Raw genomic sequence first — 22,064 nt, 5'->3', positions numbered from 1 at the left:
AACCTAGTGATAAATAACATAAGCAATATAAGTAGTATAACAAACAAATAACCAAACCAGAGTCCAAGACAGTTTCTTTAACCTATTGAAGCGAATTATAATATACAACTAACCCGCCTAACAACGATTTATAAGTTATCAAATGTGTATTAACAACCACACATAGTCAAAAAGAACCAAGACTGCCTCACTACAATACTACCTCTATGAGTTGTACTTGTTTGTAGAAAACTAATTTCATCACCCAATAGCAAATACTAATGGAGCTTGCACAATATCTTCGCCCAACACATGTTCTACTTTTCTTCCCCCCAAAAACATTCTCTGATATGATTGCAAACAAAAATTAAATGGTTTCATGTTTTAAGCATGAATTTATTTTCGTGTACGTGTTTGTATCGTCATATATTAGGTGCATCGACATTATTTTGACGGACAAACTGTCCTCTCACTCGGGGACGCTGCTCGGCCAGTCTCTTTCGGCTCTGGTATCGAACCTGAGCAAAGAATTTAATTGTTAAAGAAACGGACATGCTGCTACAAACTGTCCTGTCATTTTGTTACTGATTTTCTTTTCTCACCACAGGGCAAACTAGGATGTTATCTCATTAGAGAAGGTTTAGAAGGAAAGTCATTTTGATGCAAATTGAACATTAGGTTCTAAACTTAGTTAAAATATATATATATATATATATATATATTAGTGCCAACCGCAGGGCCTTTGCCTAAACTCAACCAATCACAGTTATAATAATAATAATATACCTTTTTCTCAAAGCATCGATCTTTCCGCTTAAGTCGGAACTTTGTCAAGGCAGCTTCTCTTTGGCTGGAGCGATAAGTATCCATCCCTTTCAATCCATCGTGAATGAAGAAATTGCTATCATTGAAACTCTCAGTAGTTGTGCTCCTATCAATTGATGCAGCACCTGTAGTGCTAGCACTTGCATCACTCCTACTCGGAATATCTCCATGTGCGCTGCCTTTTTTGTGATTATCAACATTACTACATAAACTGCTGCAAGCACTATGATTAGCAATAGGAGAAAAGCACCTTAGTATCCCAGAAGGCTCCTGCTTGGTTTGCTCTTTGACAGTCTGGTCAATAGAGCAGTTAATCCCTTCATCAGACCGGTTGTAACCTTGTTCTGGGTCATGAACATCAGGATTTGTGTGAGATGAGGTGGTCACGTGAATGGGAGAAAATTCTTGCCGTCCAGCGGGCTCAGAACTACATTCAAGAGGTGGATTTGATTGTGCATGATAAACGTGAGGAAAATCATTATTACATCCAGGATGCATGTCATCCATCCTCACTCCTGGAACATGAATCATCCCAAGTTGGGTGCTCGGAACTATTAGCTCTGACTGACCTGCGACTGGATTAGCCAGATTCTCCATACTATCACTCAATGGAACAACATGAGGTTTAGAAGTATCTTTGTTGCTTTCCACGTCTAGTTTGGATTTACTGTCATCCTCTTTCAATGCATCTTGGTTGCCAGTTGGTGTAGAGAAAATGGCCTGTGAAGATTTGCTATTGTTATACCTGCAAAATAAATTAGCCATAATCAGAAAATTGCATGCTACATAAAATTTCAAGAAATAGAGATTAGATAAACAACCACTTCTTCTATTGGGAATTTCAGTGAGTATTGAATAACCAATGTCACTGTAACAACATCTAAGATTGCCTCCACTGTCCAAGGATTCACCTATGTCTCTATTTCTCTAAAAAAAAATGTTTCTATTAAATAATTGTTCATGAAACATAGATTTTTACGAACAGTCAACGAAGTCCATTGATAGGGTAAAATATGGAGAAATGAATAAAATGAAAAATTATAAGAGCAACTCGTTTTGTATCTCCACAATAAATATCAGGTAAACAACAGAATGACATCCTTTTCTTTTTGCTAAAACATCTGTACATCTCAAGCTCAGTAACAATAGAAAGAAAACAGTATGTTTACCATGAAAAGGCCGATGCATTAGAGTGGTTTAGTGTGGGCCTTTCACTGGTACATTGGTTCTTATAGCTATTTGAATGAGACCTTCTCAAAGAAAGCTCCAACTCATGAGAAAGTTCAAACTTGTCGGTACCATCACTTGAACTAGAAAGTGCAAAGGTGCCCTTTGGTTGATTATCGAATGAACCAATTAAATCAATTGCCCCAGTCGGAGGTTTAACCAGCTCATTATTGCAACCAACCCTTCTCGTAGAATTTGTATTTCCTCGGTTACTTTGTTGTCCAACACAACCACCATGAGTCGTCCCTTTCATGAAAGCAGAGTTTTGTTCTAATTTTGAAGCATCTGATTCACAAGCTTCACTGCAATGAGCAACCTCCTTCACCTTCACCAATCTATTTGAATTTTCTAAAATAAATGTTTTGTAAGATATCCCTGGTCATAAAGAGGAAGAGAATTTTCTTTCTTTTAGCTGAAATCAGAAAAAGGAACTAAAATTGTTTAAAACATCGCAACATACCTTCGACTCGACCCCCATTTCGAAGCGACTCTTGATCCATTTTAACAACATTTCCTTGCTGGTCTCTGCCCGTATCACTGAGTTTGGCACTGGTACGCTTCCCCTCTGAAAGACCCTGCATATTTAGCATGTATGTACACTCAGCTTTTCTGCACATGTGGTGGCACAACATGCAGTCTCTGTGTGAAACTTAATGAAGCCAACCTAATCAGTCTGGAAAAGAAATTTTCTTCACATATGTGATTGCATTGTGGATCTGGTCATTCTAATGTAGATTTCGATATCAGTACATCCCCAGATAAATATGAAGAGATTACTTAGCTTGGTAGTATGCAAAAACCTAACAAATTATAAATTCCATTGGCTGTTGGACGTTCTAAGAACACTACATTTCATAGACAAGGATGTTATAAAAGTTATGCAAAACCATCAACATATTACAGAACCTGAGCACAACTATCGAAAGCTGTTACAGAAATCTAGACCGAAAGATAAGAAAATGCTCACTTTGCTGTCACTTTCTTCTTTATTTTTCTGTGTAGACGATCCATAATCAGTGAATTGGCTGCTCGCACTCTCTGCATTGGTTTCGACGTTATTTTCCGTAGAAGTTAGCTTAAGAGGAACACCGCCACTAGCTAGCTGATCAAAAGTAAAGCAAAAAGGAAAAGAAAAAAGGTGGATCCAAGTTAAATGTTTGATTTCAGCCAAAAAAAAAAGAAAGAAAACGTTGAGTATAGTACTGCATACCATGTGCCTTCTCCAAACATGCTGCCATAGGTTTCTCAATTCATTCCTCCGAACAGGTTTGATAAGAAAGTCAGCTGCACCTTTTAACATGCACTTCAGAACCGTGGTAATTGAATCTTCCGATGACATCACTGTTTTAATCACCCAGAAAAAGAAAGAAAGTAGAATCTCAAAACGTATTAGCTTCACATCTAATAGCAACAACAAGGTTTTAAGTTGAGGCTACATACTTATAACAGGAATATTTTTGCAGATATCATGCTCCATGATCAATGTAAGAAGCGAGAATCCGGAAATTGAAGGCAACTCTACTTCAGTCAATATAAGATCAATGTTATGCGGTCGATCCTTTAAAGTCTCCCATGCTATTAAACCATCAGGAACAGCCGCAACTACTGTAAAAACAAAGGAAAATAAACTAATATTTATAACCGGTAGTTCTAGAGATCAGAGAAATAAACGCCGTCGGGAAAAAGGAGAAATTGAAACCTCTGTAACTGCATTTCCGAAGAAGAGCGGAGATGATCTGACGAGTTGAATCATCAGCTTCAACTAAAAGAACTCTGAGAACCATCCGAGGTAAGAACTTATCCCACCGGACAACCTCTGAGGATCCATCATTTTCCTCGTTCTTCTTCTTCTTATCGTTGTTCTTCCTCTCCTCCGCTGCTCCGACCTCCACGTCTACTTCCATCGTAGCTTCACCCATTTTCAAACACCCTATTCTTTAACACACCAAAAGAAAGAGAGAGAAATTCCAATTTTTCAGTCACAAAAAGGAAATGCAGAGTTAGCTAAAAGGGGAAATAGAGAGGAAAATTTTGTGTTGCAGTGAAATTAATGGAATTAACCTCGTCATAAAGCTAGAAGAAAAGCAAGATTTCTTAATTTTTTTTAATCCAACTTTCGTTTAGGACCGCGAAAACCGCATAAAATATCTTCCGCTTCTTGAAAAACAAGGGGAAAGACAAAACGAAGACTTTAAGATTTCATTTTCTCTAAATTGGAGGAGTCAGATCAAAAGGTGGACTGCCATTGGCTTATGGTTAGTGATGATGGCGTGGCGAAACACGGGCCACTGTTGTTGATTCTTCTTTCTTCTCTTTTCACGTGTGAGTGTATGGGGACGACAGAAGAGAGCAAGGGACACGTGTGCAGCGTATTTGGGATGCTCGAGTCAAGATATTTTTCTTGGAGCTGGCTGCCACGATGGCATCCTTTGAACATGCTTGAGGGTCTCATGGTTGAAGATACGACACGTGGATGTTATGAGAATATGGGGTTTATGTGGCTTTCGAGTCCTTCCTTTTTATTACTATTTCTTAAGAAATAATTGTTTACTTTTTTTTTTTGAAAAAGATTTGTTATCTATTCTTCTTTGTTACAAATGAATGTATTTTAATTTTTGGTAAACTATGCATTTATTTCTTAAATTATTGGTTTTCATATGTTTTAGTATTTAGATTTTTATTTTTTAAATTATATTTAGGGTTAAATTTTCATTTCATTTTAGTATATTATCTTTAAAAACTTAACGTGTTAAATATATAAACTATCAGTTTTGGTCTATTTTAATACATAAACTTTTAATATTTTCAAAATTTAACGATAAATTTTGAATGGAATAATAAATTAAAACAAAAACTAAAGTTTTTAACAACGATATACTAAAATGAAATAAAAATTAAATTTTAGATATGGTTTTAAAAAAAATAAAAATTTGGATGCTAAGATAGATTAAAATGAATAGTTTAAGTATTAAACATATACTTAACTCTTAAATTTATGGCCTCTGGTTGAATATTTTAAAATATCTAAAAAAATTAACAATCGATCTATTTATAAAAGATCTCAATAAAAATAATCAAAATTTATCTAAAATATTATATAAATGAATTAATATTTCAGCCTTGAAAAATAACATCAAATTTTTGTCTAATATATTTCACTTTTCCCACACTATGCTCATGTCACTAATATTGCCGCATTTGCTGTCCATTCGTTTTGATGAGGCAGCTCTCTTTTTCTTGGAATTGTCTTAGGAAAGGTAGATTAATATACGGTTAATATACGATGTTATCAGATACATTAAAAAATATTTGATAAATTTGGTTTAGCGTTATCGGAAATATCGAGTAATTATAATGTAATAGGTGGAAATCATGAAGAAATATTTAAAAAATTGGCAACCGGCAAACTTATCTTGTCGGTTTGTGTCGATACTTTATAAAAATATATTGATCCATAACAATATAACAAGTAAAAAAATGACAGAACCGGTCTATAAATGACAAAACAGGTAAAGCGCTACCGGATATATTGAAAGTGTCGATACTTTATAAAAATGTATCGATCCATAACAATATAACAAGTAAAAAGCTGACAAAACCGGTCTATAAATGACAAAACATGTAAAGCGCTACCGGATATATTGAAAGTGTCGATTCTTTATAAAAATGTATCGATCCATAACAATATAACAGGTAAAAAATGACAAAACCGGTCTATAAATGACAAAACAGGTAAAACACTACTGGATATATTGAAAGTGTCGATACTTTATAAAAATGTTGATCCATAACAATATAACAGGTAAAAAAATGACAAAACCGGTCTATAAATGATAAAACAGGTAAAGCGCTACCGGATATGTTGATAGTGTCGATATTTTATTATAAGTATCGACACTTTTGGAATTTAAAAGAGAATAAGTTATAACGCTAATAAAGTTTCGATACTTTATAAAAATGTATCGATCCATAACAATATAACAGGTAAAAATATGACAAAACCGGTTTCGAAATGACAAAACCGGTAAAGAGCTACCGGATATGTTGAAAGTGTCGATACTTTATTATAAGTATCGACACTTTTGGAATTTAAAAGAAAATAAGTTATAGCGTCAATAAAGTGTCGATACTTTATAAAAATGTATCGATCCATAACAATATAACAGGTAAAAATATGACAAAATGGGTTTCGAAATGACAAAATCAGTAGTAAAAAAGTGTACTTGTGTGGTCATTTTTATTTCAGAATTTTCATTTTTTAATACAAAAAGTTAGATATTTTAAGCAAAACACAGTAAGAAAAGAAAAAAATTTTGCAGTAACAAAAGAATAACATTGGGAAACCCACCATGTTATCAGTTTCTCAAAGAACAAAAACCCAGAAATAAGTAAATTTACAATATAACCGGTAAACATATATTGGTTAATTAGCAAATAGGTTTACATTATGTATCGACACTCTTTGAAAATGTGTCGATATTTTTTTCCCAAAATGAAAGCACAACGAGGTGCACGCATAAAGTGTTGATACATTTAAAATTGTATCAATCCCAAAAACATCAAAACCGATATTATAATGTAATAGGTAAATTTGCAATGTTACCGGTTTAAATATACATGTTTAGTTAGAAAATAGGTCAATATAAGCGCTACCTATTAATTATATAAGCGCTACCTAATATATTATTATACTTGATAATATTTCCGATTAAATGATATAACATAACCGGTCTAAATTTTAACCAGTCACTTGTTTAACAGGTCACGCCGTTTTTTAGGCGCCGCACAGCAGAACCACCCCTTTTTCTTCTTCTTTATGTTTTATATAAGGATGTAAAATTAAGTAATCGTTCAGGTTTCAGTCAGGTCAGATTAAATCAGATACAATTCGTGTCAGGTCAATTTGATGGTTCGACTCGAATCAAGTTGAGTCTGGGTTAAATCAATTCGGGTCATTTTCAGGTTGATTTTACCATCAGATTCAGTTTGGGTTCAGATCGGGTTAATTTTAGTTCAGATAGATCAGGTCAAAAATATTTAGGTTTGAATCAGTTAAATTCCAGGTTAATTCAGGTTTGGATGGACTTCAGGTCGGATCTCGTTCAGATCGGGTCACATCATTGACAGATAAAATTTAGGTCAGATCTTACCGGTACGAATTGACTTCAGGTCGAGTAATTTTTGGGTTAATTATTTTTCGTCTTTCATGAACGATGAATTGCAATCTTTAATTGTATATAATTTGGAGTAATTACAAAAAATGTAAATAATTGTGAGTCAATTTTAATGAAAATATAATTTTAAGGACTAATTTGAACAAACAAAAATTTAAATAAATTAAACAACACGAATGTATGAGGGACTAAATCGAAATATAAATAAGTATGGGCCAATTTCATATGTAAATATAATTTTAAGGACAAAATTGAAGTAAATAACAAAAATATAAATAAGTATCGGTCAATATCATATACAAATATAATTTTAAGGACTAAATTGAACAAATTAATATATAAATAAATTACACAACACGTAGGGACCAGATTCAAATGATTGTATAATATGAAACTAAAACTAATATAAAAATGGACTGAATTGCATTCATTTTAAAAGTTAAAGAAAAAATTAAAACAATTTTAATATATATATATATATATATATATATATATATATAATATAAGTATACTTTTAAGAATATAATATAAATATACATTAAACTTTTATATATATATATATAAGTGTGTGTATATATATATATGTATATATATATATAATATATAATTTATTATAAGTATATAATATAAGTATATCTTAATATATTTAAGTATTCATTATACTTATAAGTATATATATAAGTACATATATTTATAATGTATATATTATACTTATAATCATAAGTATATGTTTAAACTTTTATATATATATATATATACATTATGCTTATAACTATAAGTATAAACCCTTAGTTTATATATATATATATATAATGCTTATAACTATAAGTATAAACCCTAGTTTATATAAGTATTGTTGAAAATATTTTGATGTTTCGATATAACAAATAAAATATTATTGAATTTTAAAAATTTTATATTCAATTTTAAATTATATATTCGATTAAATTATTCGAATATCAAAAATATTACTCCAAGTTTTTAAATGTCAATTTTAATCCTTACTTAAGTGTAAAATTGTGTTTTAATCTTAAAATATTTTTGAAACAATTTTTACAAAGTATTTCGAACCTTAATCGAGCCAAAAATGATTTTTAAGTAAGGGTGTACCGATACACCTATAGGATGTACTTATACCCCAGAATTTTGAATGTAATAAGGGTACCGATACACAGCCGAGTGTACTGATACCCCTCTGGCTCCGAGAAACATCAAATGTAATTAGTGCATCGATACCCCTGGAGTGTATCGATACACTAGACAAATAACGGTCAAAATATTTGAATTTTATACTGAGTGTACCGATACCCTTTGATGGTGTACCAATACACCTACGCTCCCAACAGATTTTTTAAATGGTATTCACACCATAATGGCTCTATTGACTTCACCAATGATTCCCAACGTTCAGAAGTGATCCAAGGTATATTTAAACAAGTTCTGAAGCCATTGATCAATAAAAAGAAACAAGAATTGAGAAAGAATCAAGAGAGAAAGCTTCAAACATCAAGTTTGTGCAATCCAAGCCAAATTCCTTTCAATATTCATTTTGGTTTCAAGAACACACTTAGTGCTCAATTGTATTCTTCTTTGAGTGTTCTTTTCTTGTTCTAGAATTGTGCAAACAATCTACCTTGTGAGGTTTTTTCTGTAAAGTTTGCGAATTTGTAATTTTCTCTTTGGGAGAGAATGTTCTTAAGAATTTGGGGTATAATTCTTGAGGGAGTTGTAAGGTTACTCTTTGTCCTCAAAAGAAAGACAAATTAGTGAATTTGTGGAAAATCCTTAGTGTGGATAGCTAACATAGTGGACATAGACTTTGGTTGAGAAAGTCGAACCACTCTAAATCGATGTGCAAATATTTTCAATTTTCTGCAAAAGCTTCCACCGAAACTTTTATTGCCAATTCACCCCCTCTTGGTCGATTTATCCGATTGATTAACTCAATAATTGGTATCAAAGCTACACTCATTTGAAGGTTTTACCACCTCTTGAGTAGATTCGGAAAGAGTTAAATCGAGAAAGATGACGTCCACTTCCGGTTCATTCTCCATGGAAGACTCCAGACCAATTGGCGTGCCTCCTTACTTCAATGGAACAAACTATCGTCGTTGGAAGAAGTTAATGATGGTATTTATTCAAGCACATGATCTTGAAGCATGGATAATAATCAAGAAAGGATATTCTTCTCCTACGAAGAAGGCAAAGAAGTGGAGTGATCAGGAACATAAGAAAGCTAAACAAAATGCAAAGGCTATGCACATGTTATATTGTGCAATTGATCCAGACATCTATAAAGGAGTTTGTTCTTGTTCAAATGCCAAGGAGCTGTGGGATAAGATTGAGGAAATCTATAGAGACGAGAAAGAAGAACAAATAATGGTGATGTCTCTATTAGCTCTAAAGAGCCTGAGGTATCTTCAAACTCAAATAAATTAAATTCATATTCTTTTAATGAGTTAAAATATGCTTACGATGATTTATTTTCAGAGTTTGAGACCATGAACTCCTCAAATAGAAAATTGATTTCTAAATTTATAGCTAAAAATGATATTCTTTTGAAAGCTAAAATATATTTTGAAAATCAAAATGAAATGTTGAAAAATGAGTTAGAGCTTTCAAAAATGAAAACTGAAAACTTTGAAAAAGAAATTTTCGAATTAAATGATCTTCTTCTAAAAACTAAAATAGATTTTGAGAATCAAAATGAAATATTGAAAATGATTTAGAACTTTCAAAAATAAAATTTGAAAGTATTGAAAAAGAAAATTTTGATTTAAAAGTTAAGCTTGAAGGCTTAACAAAAGAAAAAGAAATCATCTTAAATAATTCATCTAGTTCCATAATGACAAAATGTTCACATTGTCATTATCATGGTCACAAGGAATATACTTGTCCTTTAAAGAAAGGAAAATATTTCAAAATCAGACAAGTATGGATTCCCAAGGGAACAAGGGGTATTGAAACTAACGTTCAAGGATCCAAAGCAATTTGGATACCAAAATCTACTTAAATGTCTCTTGTAGGTGTGTGGGAGCAGTGGTGATTAAAGTGAAGATATTCAAATGCTCTAGCCACACTTGAAAAAGGAATGGGTAACCTCTAAACTTAATGTTATTATTATTTGGTTGCTCGTTTAGTTTACGCATGCATGAGCTTTTGAATTTTAAATAATTATATTTTATCTCATGTATGTTGAAAAATGCTTTATAGTGAGCAATTTAAATTTTAAGTAATTTTTCATAACTTTAGTTCATCATAATATTCTTTGGTCAAAACTGTTTTAAAATGTAAATGATATCTCTATAACAATTGATATCAATTTTTCAAGTACTTTGGTGTTACAAATTTTTTACCTTAATTTTTTTTAATGTTTATGCATATAATTCAAATTTTTAATGATATCTCTCTAACAATTGATATCAATTTTTTAATGCATAACATTTTAAAACTTTATGCATATGCACTTAACCTCGATAATCGACATTGCATAATGTTTTATATGTGAATGGGTTAAAGCATAATCTTTTGAATAATAAATTTGACAAAAGATACAATGTCTTATTTCAAATTAAATGATTACAAAAATGATTGACATTGCATTCATTTCGATTATGCTTATTGGTCATAGAATAGAAAACATTTACATGATGCATTTAGATTCAATTAATATGACTAACTTATGCCTAGTTGCTAAGGATGAACATGATAGTTGGTTATGTCATAGGAGACTAGGACATACAAGCATGAGTGTTTTACAAAGACTAATTCAAGGAGATTTAGTAAGAGGGTTGCCAAAGCTAAAATTTGATAAAGATAAAATATAATGCATGCTCAAAAGGAAAACAAAAGAAAGTTTACTTTAAATCTATTAATGATGTATCCACTAGTAGAGTATTACAATTGATCCACATAGATCTTTTTGGGCCAATTAGGACTACTAGCTTGGGTGGAAAATAATATGCATTTGTCTTGGTAGACGACTATTCTAGATATACTTGGGTTATATTCTTAAGTACTAAAGATGAAGCATTAGAAAAATTCATCACGTTTTTAAAAGTAATCCCAAACGAAAAAGGTTACTCCATTTCTAGTGTTAGAGTGATCGTGGTACTGAATTTGAAAATCTTAGATTTACTGAGTTTTGTAATTCTAATGGAATTAGCCATTATTTTTCAGCACCTAGAACCCTTCAACAAAATGGAGTTGTTGAGAGGAAAAATTGAACTTTAGAGGAAATGACTAGAACCATGCTTTGTGAAAACAATTTTCCAAAATATTTTTGGGCGGAAGACATAAATACCTCTTGTTATATTATAAATCGAGTAATGATTAGGTCTATTTTGAAGAAAACTCCATATGAAATTTTCAAAAATAAAAAGCCTAACATTAGCTATTTTCATCCATTTGGATATAAATGTTTTGTTTTAAACAACGGTAAAGACAATCTTGGCAAATTTGATGCTAAAAGTGATGAAAGAATTTTTATGGGTTATTCCTTAAATTCTAAAGCTTATCGGGTATTTAATAAAAGAACTTTAGTGGTAGAAGAGTCTATACATATTGTTTTCGATGATAATCTCTTTCGAGGAAGGATTCTTGTGTTGATGATGATGTAGGTATTGTAAATACACATGACATTGGAGAACCATCATCAAAAGAAGAAGTGAAGGATGAGGAAACTCAAGATGCCTTCAAGAATCTGACCATTGAAGAAAGAGAAATCACATACCCAAGGGAATTCAACTATGTCAAGGATGGTGAGATTTTAGGTGATCCACCCAAAGGGGTAACTACTCGATCTTCTCTTAGGAACGTATGTAATTATGTTGCATTTATCTCATGCATAGAGTCTAAGAATATTCAAGAAGCATTAGATAATGAAAATTGGATTATGGCTATGCAAGAAGAGTTAAATCAATTTGAGAGAAGTAAAGTATGGACATTTGTTGAAAGGCCTAATAATAAATCTATTGTAGGTACTAAATGGGTATTTAGGAATAAGCTTGATGAAAGTGGTAATATAGAGAGGAACAAGGCTAGACTTGTTGCTCAAGGCTATACTCAAGAAGAGGGCATAGACTATGATGAAACATATGCTCCCGTAGCTATGATGAAAGCAATAAGAATGTTATTAGCATTTGCATGTTTCAATGAATTTAAATTATATCAAATGGATGTTAAAAGTGCATTTTTAAATGGTTTTATAAAAGAAGAAGTGTATGTGGAACAACCTTCTGGTTTTGAAGATTCAAAATTTCCAAATCATGTTTTTAAATTGACAAAAGCTTTATAAGGTTTAAAACAAGCTCCTAGAGCTTGGTATGAAAGATTGTCAAATTTTTTAATAGAAAAAGGTTTTTCAAAAGGGAAGCTTGACACTACATTATTTTTAAAACGAAAAGGTAAAGATTTATTAGTAGTTCAAATTTATGTTGATGATATTATATTTGGTTCTACTAATGATGCTCATTGCCAAGAATTTTCTAAGCTAATGCAGAGTGAATTTGAGATGAGCATGATGGGGGAGATTTCATTTTTCTTGGGGCTCAGATCAAGCAAAGAAAAGATGGAATCTTCATCAATCAAGCAAAATACGTCAAAGATATGCTCAAGAAGTTTGGCACGGAAAATGTCAAACCCCAAGCTGATCCAATGAGCTCTTCTACAAAGCTTGACAAAGATGAAGGAGGTAAATGTGTAGATGTTAAACTTTATAGGTCTATAATTGGCTCTTTGCTTTATCTAACCGAAAGTAGATCGGACATTATGTTTAGTGTTTGTTTATGTGCTAGATTTTAATTACGTCCTAAAGAACCATATCTAAAAGCCATTAAGAGAATCTTTAGATAACTTAAGGACACTCCTAGTTTAGGACTTTGGTAACCTAGAGACTCTAGCTTTAGCTTGTATGCCTTTTCTGATGCAGATTATGGAGGATGCAAAATTGATAGGAAAAACACCTCCGGTACTTGTCAATTCCTAGGAAATTTGTTGATTTCTTGGTTTTCAAAGAAACAAAATAGTGTTGTATTATCTACCACTGAAGCGGAATACATTTCAGTGGGTAGTTGTTGCGCACAAGTTTTATGGATGAAACAACAACTTTTTTATTATGGAATTGAAGTTGGTATCATTCCTATCAAGTTTGACAATACTATTGTTATTTATCTCACTAAAAATCTCATCCAACACTCTAGAACTAAGTACATTGAAATTAGACATCATTTCATTAGAGATCATGTCGCTAAAGGAGATGTAGTTTAGAATTTATTGATACTTTGCATCAAATGGCTGACATTTTTACACAACCTTTAGACAAAGATAGATTTTGGAAACTTAGGAGAGGATTAGGTTTAACTGACCTACCTTGACTTAGTGTTTAAAATGATCATTTTGCCAAACCCCCAATACTAAAACTCTCATCGCCGTTCGCCTCTCCACTCACCCAAATCTCCATTTTGCTCAAAATCAACACTTTCAAGTTGGATTTCACTCATTTTACAACTCCAAATCCTACTACACTCATCAAATTCATGCAAATATCACTACATTCCACTCAATCCCAAATTTTCAAGGTAATTTTTCAAAAACCACTATTTTATTGATTTTTGAACATATGATTAGTTTTAATTAGTTCTAGGTTGAATTAGATGTCGGGCTTTTGTTAGATTGTAGTTTAGAACTAGAATCTACAACAAATTTCATCAAAAACACAAAAATTTCAAAAAAAATTATTTTTAAAATAAATAATAATAATTTTATTTTAAATTGATGTTTTTGATTTAATTATGTTGTTTTGAAAACTATATAATGATTTTCAAACTTTATTTTCAAAAAGTTTTTAAAATTGCCCATTAGGATATTATTTAGAGAACCTTGAATATTGAGGACTCATATTGAGTTTTGGGAATTGATATTGTTGCATACATATGTTTTCAAAATTGCAGGTATCCTTATCATATTCCGATTTTATCCATGTCTCATTCCAAACGACCTAGGACTTTGTCTAGTCGGTCAAACCAACCTCCAAACCGACCTCCTATTCCACCTCTCAATCCAAACCCAAATGATCCGAGATGATAATTTGAAATTCCTATTTTAACGAACTTGGTCATCGAGAAAAGCTCTACACTAGGTTTGTTGATCTATTTGAGTCATATAATATTTGGGAAGAACGTATCCCTTCTCTTCAAGCTATGATCGATATGAATTTTCAATATCTTCCTACCCTCAAAGCTTGGAAACTTGATAAACTTTTTCAGCTTAAACCTATCGTTTATCACCAACTCTTCCGCATTTTCTACTCCAATGCGGTTTGTGTCTAAAACGAGTCCCAAACTGCCACTGTCAGTATTTGGTCTTATCTTTTAGGCCAATACATTCACATTGACTTCGACTCAATCGCTAGGACGTTTGGTCTAGATAATGATGGTTTAGATAACAAGAGAGAAATTATGGCTAATCCTTATAGAGCCAAGGCTAGTGCGAGTACTTTGTTAACTCATCGTGAACCTTTTCTTCACTTGATCATCTATTGGTGGTTTAGACCATCCGGATGTAGGTACTCCACCCTTAGAGCTTTATATTTATGGTGGATACATTGTATCCAACATAATAAGAAAATAAATTTGCCACAAATTATTTTTGGTGAACTAGTTGAAACCGTAAACGACGTCCCGTCTAAACACGTAGAAACCTTAGTTTACGGTTGTCTTCTTAGTAATTTCTTTATCAAATCCAATCTTAGATTCCAACTAGATGTAGTAATCACTATTAAGAGCCAAATAAATCTCAAAACCTTGAAAAAAATTGGGATGGTCTGGGGATAAAGATCAATGGGTTCGATCAACCCAGAAAACATCGGGTGCTAGTTCTTCATGACCAGCACCGGCACCGGCTGATGATGATCCAAAACTTGAAGAACTTTTTCGGGATGTCGATGATCCCGTTAACCTAAATGAGGACGAGCCGGTCCAGCAAGAGAGTCATATGCTCATATTTTTGATCATTTATGGAGATATTTGACATGAGGTTTGTATCCATAGAGTCCCAATTAACTGCTATAGGGGATCAACAATTGGAGAACCAACGAGATACGAGCTAACAATGAAGCATTGAATTATTGACTCAATGCTATGGAAGACAGACACAATGCGCTCACACTCGATATGACTGCTCTACGAGCACATTTTTCTCATCCCGATCTACCGACATATGATTAGACTTCTCTTGCTTAGTTTTCATAGGTTGAATTTGAACTTATTGTTAAAACATTTTGATGTGTTTGGATGATTAAACTTGGATGTGTGTGGATGTTTGGATTTGTTTGTTTTTGGTTTGAATGATTATTAGTATATGCATCATTTACATTTTAGACAAATTATGACCAACTACCATTACACATTATTTATGAATATTGTTTATGGACTAATGGCTAATAATTCTCTTGATTGTGATCTTAGCAGCTATAGCTATATCAATATATATCAATTGGCTATTTTCCTAAAATACTTGTTTAAAACGTTTTTCATAGTCTTTTTATTTAACAAAAAGGGGGAGAATAAAGTAAGAGTAATTTTTTAAAATTGATTTCAAAAATGATTTTCAAAAAGAAAATCTTAAAATTACTAAAATGTTTTGTTATATCAAAAAGGGGGAGATTGTTGAAAACATTTTGATGTTTCGATATAACAAATAAAATATTATTGAATTTTAAGATTTTATATTCAATTTTAAATTATATATTTGATTAAATTATTGGAATATCAAAAATATTACTCCAAGTTTTTAAATGTCAATTTTAATCCTTACTTAAGTGTAACATTGTGTTTTAATCTTAAAATATTTTTGAAACAATTTTTACAAGGTATTTTGAACCTTAATCGAGCCAAAATGATTTTTAAGTAAGGTGTACCGATACATCTATAGGATGTACTGATACCCCTGAATTTCGAATGTAATAAGGGTACCGATACACAGCCGAGTGTATTGATACCCCTCTGGCTCTGAGAAACATCGAATGTAATTAGTGTACCGATACCCCTCGAGTGTATCGATACACTAGGAAAATAACGGTCGAAATATTTGAATTTTACACTGAATGTACCGATACACCTACGCTCCCAATAGATTTTTTAAATGGTATTCACACCATAATGACTCTATTGACTTCACCAATGATTCCCAACGTTCAGAAGTGATCCAAGTTCAGAAGTGATCCAAGGTGTATTTAAACAAGTTCTGAAGCCATTGACCAATAACAAGAAACAAGAATTGAGAAAGAATCAAGAGAGAAAGCTTCAAACATCAAGTTCGTGCAATCCAAGCCAAATTCTTTTCAATATTCATTTTGCTTTCAAGAACACACTTAGTTCTCAATTGTATTCATCTTTAAGTGTTCTTTTATTGTTCTAGAATTGTGCAAACAATCTACATTGTGAGTTTTTTTCTGTAAAGTTTGCGAATTTGTAATTTTCTCTTTGGGAGAGAGTGTTTTCAAGAATTTGGGGTATAATTCTTGAGGGAGTTGTAAGGTTACTCTTTGTCCTCAAAAGAAAGACAAATTAGTGAATTTTTGGAAAATCCTTAGTGTAGATAGCTAAGGTAGTGGACGTAGACTTTGGTCGAGAAAGTCGAACCACTCTAAATCGCTGTGCAAATATTTTCAATTTTCTGCAAAAGCTTCCACCGAAATTTTTATTGTCAATTCATTACCTCTTGGTTGATTCATCCGATCGATTAACTCAACAAGTATATATGATATATATATATATATAATTATACATTATAATTATAACTATAAGTATAAATGTAACACCCCAACCCGTACCCGACCTGGATACGAGTCCGAGATGTCACATTGACATTTTAAAAACCTTTATTCTTGTAAAATAACTAAACATTTAAATTTATATTAAGTAAATACAATCATATATTATTCAATTGTGTTTGGTATAAAATTTTGAGATAAAAACGTGTTTATAAACGGTGAAATACGATATGAACAGTACTACAGTAACCTGCTACAGTGCTACAGTGATTTTCGTAAATTGTACATAACACTCGTAAAAATTTAACCGTTCATTTCTTTGCATTTTTACTTATATAAATATGTTTAAAATATTACAAAACTCGATCAGAGCATAAATACCTAATTTACCTACTTTATTTACATGCCAACCTATTTATCACATAATAATACATACTGTGTAATTTACTTCTGATTTGATCTTTGAGCAGAGATATGTTGTTACTTTGAACTTAGCTTTGATCCTTCTGCTTCTCAGTACCTACGTGTAAATCACTTACACGCTAAGTCATAGACTTAGTGAAGCAAAAACATAATAATAATGCATTTCTCATAAATATAAACATTCAATCTATGAATTCAATCGTGTCGCATATAATTCAGTATACATGATAACATAAGATAATACAAGTACTTTTAATATCTTTTTATCGTATAAATACATATATCGAACATTTCTCTACATACCATGGAACACATATACTACTTCACAACAAAACATGCATAGTAGCAAATCAATTTATTTATTTACTCTCTGTAAAGACCATGTATTAGCCCATGTATACTTTTAAGAACTTAAGGTATGTGAGTACCTTGAGGTTGTGCACCACTACACTGTCACCACAGCTCGTATAAATGTCCCGAAGGACCAGTCCATAGATTCCGAAGAACCTAGGTAATCAGTCCATATGTCCCGAAGAACATAGGTAAACAGTCCATATGTCCCAAAGAACATAGGTAAACAGTCTATATGTCCCGAAGAATATAGGTAAACCCTCGACCCTTGGCATGCCAACTATACCCCTAGCTCTCATATCACATAACATGGGCATTATCATTTATAACAGTTCACATTACTTATTCATAATCTTTCTCTTATAAACACATATCTTTTCTTTTCAGTCACGTATCACATGTACGTGTAATCATTGATCTCATAATTACATGTTCCTTCTCTTCTGTCACATACCACATGTATGTGTAAACATATATCTAATATCATATGTTGCATTTTCACGTAAGCATGTAAATCATGTAACATATAAACATACATCCATTTTTATGTACTAAGGCACACATAGTAATCACATAACATTTTATAAGTTACTTCTTACCATAGTAACTCTATCATTGACTCATCGCAAGCCAATGTTTGATCAATCACATAAGTACAATTTAAATTGCACTCACCTTAGCCTTGTTTTGATTCGATTATAATCCTTTGATTATTCCGGAACTTGTTTAGGCTCAATATCTACATAAATATCATTTCAAAACAACTATCAGAAGCCTAAACTTTAAATTTGATGTTAATAACTTAAACCGGTTTAATGAATCAAATTCTATATTTTTATTTAGGGGGAATCGATACCCCCCAGGGGAATCGATACCCCCTGAACATACTGGAATTTTTCGTTCAAGAGGGGGAATCGATTCCCATTCATAGGGTATCGGTTCCCTCTACCCATAAATTGTATTTTAAGCTCGAAAATCATCAATTTTTCCTTCCATTCTTCTATTTTAAACCCCTACCATGTCATTAAACTCAACTACCATTACTTAAACTAACTTATATCCATGAAAACCCTCTATGACTTCAAAATCCTATCCTTCATATGTAATTCAATAATCATACTAAAATTTCAATATGTTCTAAATAATTCTAACACTTCTATCTTCTTATTCTCATAGATGACAAGTCAAATTCAACTTAAAATTCAACTTATCAACTCTATTCCATGATTCCATATAAAAACTCGTTTTCTTAAATCTCTTCTAACTTCTTCATCTTTTGATTTTAAGATAACTTAAGCTTTCCTTAAGCTTAGTTATCCTCTAAGAATCAAAACTCATGCTTAAAATCAACAAACAATCAAGAAATTAGAGAACTCACCTTTGCTTTGAGTTTTCACGTGGAGAAGAGAAAATGAAGAAGAAAAGAGAGAAGAGATTTCTGGAAAATCTCTCATCCTTATCCATATATATATATATCATTATTTAATTCATCTCTTGGTCAAATGACCCTTTTTCCCTTTAATACCTTTTATAATTACTAACATCTTTTAGGATTTATTTCCAGATAAATCATTGAACTAACCCATTCTTCTACTTTAATCACCAAATTCTTAAACTTTACAATTAAGTCACTAACCCATAGTTTGGGATGTTACAATAAACTTTCATATATATATATATAACATAAGTATACTCATAAGTATTATATAAAAGTATATGTATATATATATATATAAGTATACATTATACATAAGTATACATTAGACAACCGCGTCGATAATTAACCCAAAACTCCATTTGGGCGCCACATTTGTGTACATTAAAGAAAGAAGAGAAAATTAAAAGTAATTAGAATGTATATAGTACTAAATTGCATTGAGTTGAAAAAATCAAGAAAAGATTTATAATCAGACTATGACTGAAATTAAGGAAATTAAAAACTAAATTACAAAATTAAAAATGACTAATTGTTAGAGGACCACATCCATAATTAACCCAAAAATTCATTTGGGTGCCACATTTGTGTGCATACATATGCAAAAATCAAAATTTTCCAATTCCCCAAAAAATCATTTTTCCTATTTAAAAAAAATCAATTTTCCCTCTTTGCTCTTCTAAATTCCCAAAATGTCAAAATTTTCATTTTCTAAGTTTTGGCAAAAATCAAATTTTTCCTCAAAAAATAATCTTTCTTTTAAAAAGTTCTCCCACCAAACATGTAGATATATAAATAAGTATATTGTTTATTTTAAATTGATGCTTAAATTTTAAATTTTAAAATTTCAATCTCAAGTAAATTCATTTTATATATATATATATATATAAATATATTAAAATTTTAAGTTAAATTATATTTAAATTATTAATTAATTAGTATATAAAAATAAATTCAACTTACAAATATTTAAATTAATTTTATATAATCTAATAAAATCATCTTAAATAAATAAATTATTTAATGATTATAATTAAGATTTATATTATAAGGATTATAATTAATATAGAAAATAAATTTATTAATTTAATTATCATAACTAACAACCGTTACAAATGGCAGAAACCAGATATAGGCTACTGTATGATTAATACTAACGGAACCAAACGACAGAACACGAGAAGCTATATGTGGGGTAGTTGCAAGAGATCACAATGGAAATTGGTGTTGGGGTTTTGGTAGGAAAATTGGGATTTGCTCAATTTTGGAAGCAGAATTGTGGGGCATTCATGAGGGATTAAATATGGCTTGGATGAAGGATGAAAGGAAAGTGATTTTGGAATCTGACAACAAACAAACTATCAACCTTATCAAGAACAAATCGGTTGAATACAAAAAACTAACTATTTTGCAGCACATAGAGAAACTCTTAAGAAAAATTAGATGGTTGAATTAAATCACATACTTAGAGAAGCCAATCGAGTTTCAGATTTCGTCACCAAGCAGATATGGAAATATCAAGAGGACACAATCGTGCTGCAAAATTTCCCTAAGAAGCTGGGAAGTTTTAATTGTTGATAGAACAGACAGCTAGGCAGCCTTTTTTACCTATATAAAAAAAGAGTAATCATATTAATTATCATAATTTATTTAATTGTCAAAAAGATTATCAAACTAACAATTTGTTTTAACTTTTAAAAAGTAATCATATTAATTATTATGGTTTATAATAGGTCGGATCATTTATATGTTGAATTAATTACAGATCAAATTTATAACATGTCAGATTGATAACAGGTCGGATAATATCAGTTATTTATCGGGTTAATCTCGAGTTCGAGTTCATATCAGGTCGGAAGCATGTCGGGTTCAGTTATCACATTATCAGGTTCAATTCAAATTTATGTCATTCTCAGATCGGGTGCAGGTCGTAAATTTTCAAGTTCAACTCAGATTCAAGTTAACTCTAATTCAAACTCAAATTAATTTCGGATCACCACCACCTCAGGTCATAAATAATTTGACTCAAGTAGATTTAAGATATGTATATTTTTTTACTTTCCTAGCTTCATATCATTACCTCATTCCTTGGGCCCACAAAGCATCATTTGTTGGTTTAATTTATAAAACAACAAGAACATGTGATCAAATCACTCATGGTACATTGCGACGTGGCATACATTGGGCCAGTCACAAAGATGATTAGCGCCTTCCATACAAAGCCAATAATAATAATTATTATTGTTTGAAAAATCGAGATTTCATTCAGAAGTTAAAAAATCTATATTATGATATAATTATTATTAATATTTTTAAAAGCTATGAAATCTATATTTTATATTTTATATTCAACTTTATATAAAATATTTCTTAAGGAGAAAAAATTGGGTATCTATTGATGCTATAAGAAGCCAAAAAAGGAAAAATATATGAAAAAGGTATTTTGGAGGAACAAGGGCACATGGCAAAAGCATGAGCGAAATTTATGGACGCCCATTAAATATCTGTGGTAGATAAAGATATTATAATATTTTAAAAGGCAAAATCAAGGAATAACTTTCTATGGTATTGAAATTGTCTATAACGGCCTCGTGCCTTCATTTCATTCGAAGTTCCCATTGTCTTCTTTCGCATACAATTTAACTATTGATTTTGATTTTTACTTTGATCTATAATTTATCTTAAATTATTATTTTAATATATAATATTTAAAATATAGATCTTAACATTTTTTTATTAATAAAGGGTAGTTATAGGGGTAATATATGTTCTAAATACTCACAATCATTTGATAAATAAACACTCAAATATCTTGCAGTTATTGATACTCAAACTTAAAACTTCTAGAGATAACCACCCCTTTCACCAGTGAAATCGC

At 31.3% G+C, this 22,064-nt stretch overlaps 1 protein-coding gene across 2 annotated transcripts; it reads right to left on the bottom strand.

Annotated features, from left to right (window-relative positions):
* Positions 1–83: 83 nt before the first annotated feature.
* LOC120192945 (two-component response regulator-like APRR3) lies at positions 84–4,122 on the bottom strand. Of its 2 annotated transcripts, XM_039195617.1 has the most exons (10): positions 4,002–4,122; positions 3,731–3,961; positions 3,472–3,636; positions 3,242–3,372; positions 2,999–3,133; positions 2,492–2,606; positions 1,974–2,406; positions 1,041–1,549; positions 766–1,001; positions 93–497 (listed from the first exon to the last, which is right to left on the bottom strand). In XM_039195617.1, exons 2-10 carry the CDS (start codon positions 3,948–3,950, stop codon positions 402–404), a joined length of 2,040 nt encoding a protein of 679 aa, XP_039051548.1. In that variant the 5' UTR covers positions 3,951–3,961; positions 4,002–4,122; the 3' UTR covers positions 93–401. The 2 variants fall into 2 exon arrangements, with proteins under 2 accessions (XP_039051547.1, XP_039051548.1); XM_039195616.1 differs by having other exon boundaries at positions 84–497; positions 766–1,549; positions 1,974–2,379.
* Positions 4,123–22,064: the final 17,942 nt, after the last annotated feature.

The sequence above is a fragment of the Hibiscus syriacus genome, unplaced genomic scaffold (assembly GCF_006381635.1).
Source record: "Hibiscus syriacus cultivar Baekdansim isolate YM2019G1 unplaced genomic scaffold, ASM638163v2 tig00116983_pilon, whole genome shotgun sequence".
NCBI lineage: Eukaryota > Viridiplantae > Streptophyta > Magnoliopsida > Malvales > Malvaceae > Hibiscus > Hibiscus syriacus.
This window is presented reverse-complemented; position numbering and strand designations above follow the sequence as displayed.

Coding starts and splice junctions, on each gene's coding strand:
- LOC120192945 (XM_039195616.1), bottom strand. CDS start 3,950: ATGGGTGAAGCTACGATGGAAGTAGACGTGGAGGTCGGAGCAGCGGAG. Junction 1,550..1,973: donor AATGCATCGGCCTTTTCATG/GTAAACATACTG, acceptor TTTATTTTGCAG/GTATAACAATAGCAAATCTT. Junction 498..765: donor ATCGATGCTTTGAGAAAAAG/GTATATTATTAT, acceptor TTCTTTGCTCAG/GTTCGATACCAGAGCCGAAA.